This window comes from Camelus ferus, chromosome 10 (genome assembly GCF_009834535.1).
Source record: "Camelus ferus isolate YT-003-E chromosome 10, BCGSAC_Cfer_1.0, whole genome shotgun sequence".
Taxonomy (NCBI): Eukaryota; Metazoa; Chordata; class Mammalia; order Artiodactyla; family Camelidae; genus Camelus; species Camelus ferus.
Window position 1 is genome coordinate 68,141,917 of NC_045705.1, and position 3,367 is coordinate 68,145,283.

General features: G+C 49.3%; 1 protein-coding gene across 1 annotated transcript; it reads right to left on the bottom strand.

Annotated features, from left to right (window-relative positions):
* Nucleotides 1–265: 265 nt before the first annotated feature.
* Nucleotides 266–1,438, bottom strand: MRGPRD (MAS related GPR family member D). Its single transcript, XM_006173574.2, has one exon. The coding sequence runs from the start codon at nucleotides 1,436–1,438 to the stop codon at nucleotides 266–268; it is 1,173 nt and encodes a 390-aa protein (XP_006173636.2).
* Nucleotides 1,439–3,367: the final 1,929 nt, after the last annotated feature.

Consider the following 3,367-nt stretch of genomic DNA (forward strand, 5'->3'; position numbering starts at 1 on the left):
CTGGTGCAGGGTGCCCCATGGGATGCCCGGAATGATTGATGAAGACCCCCCACCCACATGCCTCCCTGGGGAACACACATCTGGGGGTCTGAGCTGAGATGGGAAAGCAGATGAGCCAGGAAAGGAGGGTGCTCAGAGCACACCTGCTTTTAGGGGCGGCACCCACTGGTGACACTATTGAGATAATTAGCTTCAATCAGGCCAGGGCTGAAAGCTGACATTTGCCTTCTAACCAGAAGATCGTCTGCAAAGAAAAAGATGACATTTAATCTTCCCAGTGGAGCTGCACTGTGACATCCAGGACACGGTGTTCTGTGGGGGAGCCTTGGCAGGCAAGAAAGGGACCCGGACAGGGTGAGATGCAAAGCCTTCCGGGCTCCCGCCAGCGGCCAGACAGGCACACAGCTCTCCCGGGCGGGCGTGCCGCTCTCAGACCCCCTCCTGGTTGGTGCCGGTGGAGGGCGTGTCCCCAGGGCTCCAGCTCGGCCTCCTCCTGCAGCACCCTGTGAAGCACGGTCCCCAGGGCCTCCCTCGGGCCCGGGCTCCTCCGACGGCCCACCACAAAGTAGATGATGGGGTTGGCACTGCTGCTCACGGACGAGGAGAAGAATATGGAGTAGCTGAGTTTAATGTCTGTCCACAGGTGCCGGTCCAGCCAGTAGAGGAGGCACCAGTAGATGCCCAGGGGCAGGGCACAGATGAGGAACACCAGGACGGAGGCCAGGATGGCCACATACAGCTGTGTGGGCTGCCGCCGGCGCCGCTGGAAGCTTCTCTGCACCCGCACGGAGAGGATGAGGCTGGACAGGGCCATCACGGGCGTGAAGAGTGCCAGGATGAGGAGGCTGAAGATGAGGTCCACTGTGAAGCACTGCTGTGCGTCCAGGTTCCAGAACTCTCTGTAGAACAACGCTTTGATCACATTCAGCAGGACGGCCAGTGCCCAGAGCAGGGCGCACACCATGGCAGACAGGTGCTGTGGCCGGTGACACCTGTACCAGATGGGAAAGAGGACTGAGAGGCAGCGCTCCGTGCTGATGGCCGTCAGCAGGCTCAGGCCCACCGTGTAGGCCAAGAAGTTCATTCTCCTCAGCACCTCAAATGCCTTGAGGGCCGTGGGGAACATGTGAACTGTGTGGTCTGAGTAGATTGTATGACCCATGTTAGCCACCAGGCTGGCTTCTAGGATGAGCTTGGAGGCCAAGCAGAGGAGGAAAAGGAGGTCGGCCACGGCCAGGTGGAGGATGTAGACACAGAAGGGGCCCCTTTGCTCGCGGAAGCTCAGCAGCCAGACCATCACGCCATTGCCTGCGATGCTGACCACGTAGGTGAGTATGGTCAGCGCACTCAGCACCCAGGTGGTCACGCCCAGTGTTTCCCCCGGGGGGCCGCTCCAGTTTGATGCTGGGGTCTTGCTGCTGTTCAGAGTCTGGTTCATCCTATGGAAGGAAGATGGGTCCATGTGAGGTTCTGTGTTGCTTGGCCCCTGGGGGACTCCTGGGAGACCCTCACCTTGTTTCCCCTTCCAGGGCTCTAACCCTGATTTTTTTTTTTTTTTTTTTTTGGCAACAGACAGTGACCTGGAGGCCTGACCCTTTCCCTGCTCCCCCAGCTCCCACCCCTCCCGGATCTGCCAGCCCCACCACTGCAGACACAAAGTGGTTATAGTTGCTCTCTGTCAGGTTAAGAGGTTCTCTTCTATTTTGACTTTAATTATTCTTTCCATCATGAAGAGATAACTGACTTAAAGGCTTTTCTATATATATTGATAGTATCATTTTTTTTTTGCCTGCTGTAATCTTCAAATCTTGTGAATTAATTTTTTTTTAAACTGGACCTCAGGTGCAAAGAATAGTTTAATTGCACCCTGACTTTACGGCCTACCATGATCAGCAGGTCTTTGAAAATCAAACAAAATCATTTATTTCAGTTTCCCTCTTCATTCCGGCCTCTTTCCCCTGCCTTCACTCACATCTCTTCTGACCTGATTAACATACATCCTTGGACATCTAACCGTCTTGCACAACAGATGGTTCTGCATAAGTGTTTTTAATTTCTACAAATGCCGTTGTGATTTAGAATTCGTGCTGGTTTTGTTTTCGTTTTCTTATTCAACAATATGTTCTAGGCTGTTCCTGTTTACACACGGGACTGTTTTTGCCTTCTTCATTCTGTGTCATTGGTTTGTCTGTTCCTGCAACGTTAACACACTGTTGTTGTTTCTAAAGTAAACATGGCTTTGTGTGAGCCCCCCACCCCCGAGGGCTCTGAGCTGACAGCTGCTCGGTGGATGTTCTTTGCCAGTTTCATCCTAACGTGTCCAGCCTAGTTTTCAGCCAAAGGCTCGAGCCCGCGTGCAGATGTTTGGAGTTATCTTTCCGGGTAGTGGGCTCCGTTCTGTCTAGTACTCCACCTTACAAATTCTAGCCACTTTAATCTCCCTGAAGTCTGACTTTCGTGTCTTGAACTCCAGGAGACCACCGTGCTCCACCTGGCTTTGCCCACTTCCTGTGCCGCGGTGCAGAGAGCAGCTCCGAGCAGAGAGCTGGGTGACGCGAGGGCTCTCGTCTGAGATTATAGTCCTGGGATGCCTCTAGTCCAGTATCTGAAAACAGTTGTTTCTCGTGTTTCCTCCGGTTTTCTAGCTGTTTACAACCAGAGGACTGGGCTAGTACCAGTCACTCCATCATGGCCACAGACAGAAGTGCCTCTGTTATATTTTCCCGTTGATTATTGCCGGTGTAGAGGGCACTGGTGATTTCTGTAGCTTTCGTTTATCAGGCAAATAACCTCATTTAGTTGATCATATCTATCACTTTGTCTGTTGAATATTTTGATTTTCTATGCTACTGTCCTCATACCTCTAATTTCTTTTTCATATCTTATAGCATAGCCCAGAATACCTAGTATGATGCTGAGCAATGACTGGAATCAGACACGCTTATCTTTTTCCTAATCTTAAACATAATGTGTCTAACTTTTCTCCATTAAATATGATGTTTGCTCTAAGTTTTTGGTGTTATCTTTTATCGAGGTGAGAAAGCTCCCCTTTCAGTTTTTTAAGAGTTTTTTTTAATCATAAGTCAATGATGAAATTTATCATAAATTTTTTTCTGAGTTTACTTAATAATTTTCTCCTTTAGCTTACTTATGTGGTGAATACATATTGATACATTTTATGGTGTTCATTCATCCTTATATTTTTAGGATAAACCATTTCTAGTGTGTTCTGTTTTTTTTCTTTTTTTCCCTCTTGATGCTCTGATTTTATTTAGACCATTTTCATCCATGTTCTTAAGACAAATTTGCCCACAATTTTCCCTTCTGGTACTATCCTTGTCAGTTTTTTTAATTTCAAAGCTGTAAG

What these genes read in the sequence shown, in the direction of transcription:
- MRGPRD (XM_006173574.2), bottom strand. Translation starts at nt 1,438, where the DNA reads ATGAACCAGACTCTGAACAGCAGCAAGACCCCAGCATCAAACTGGAGC.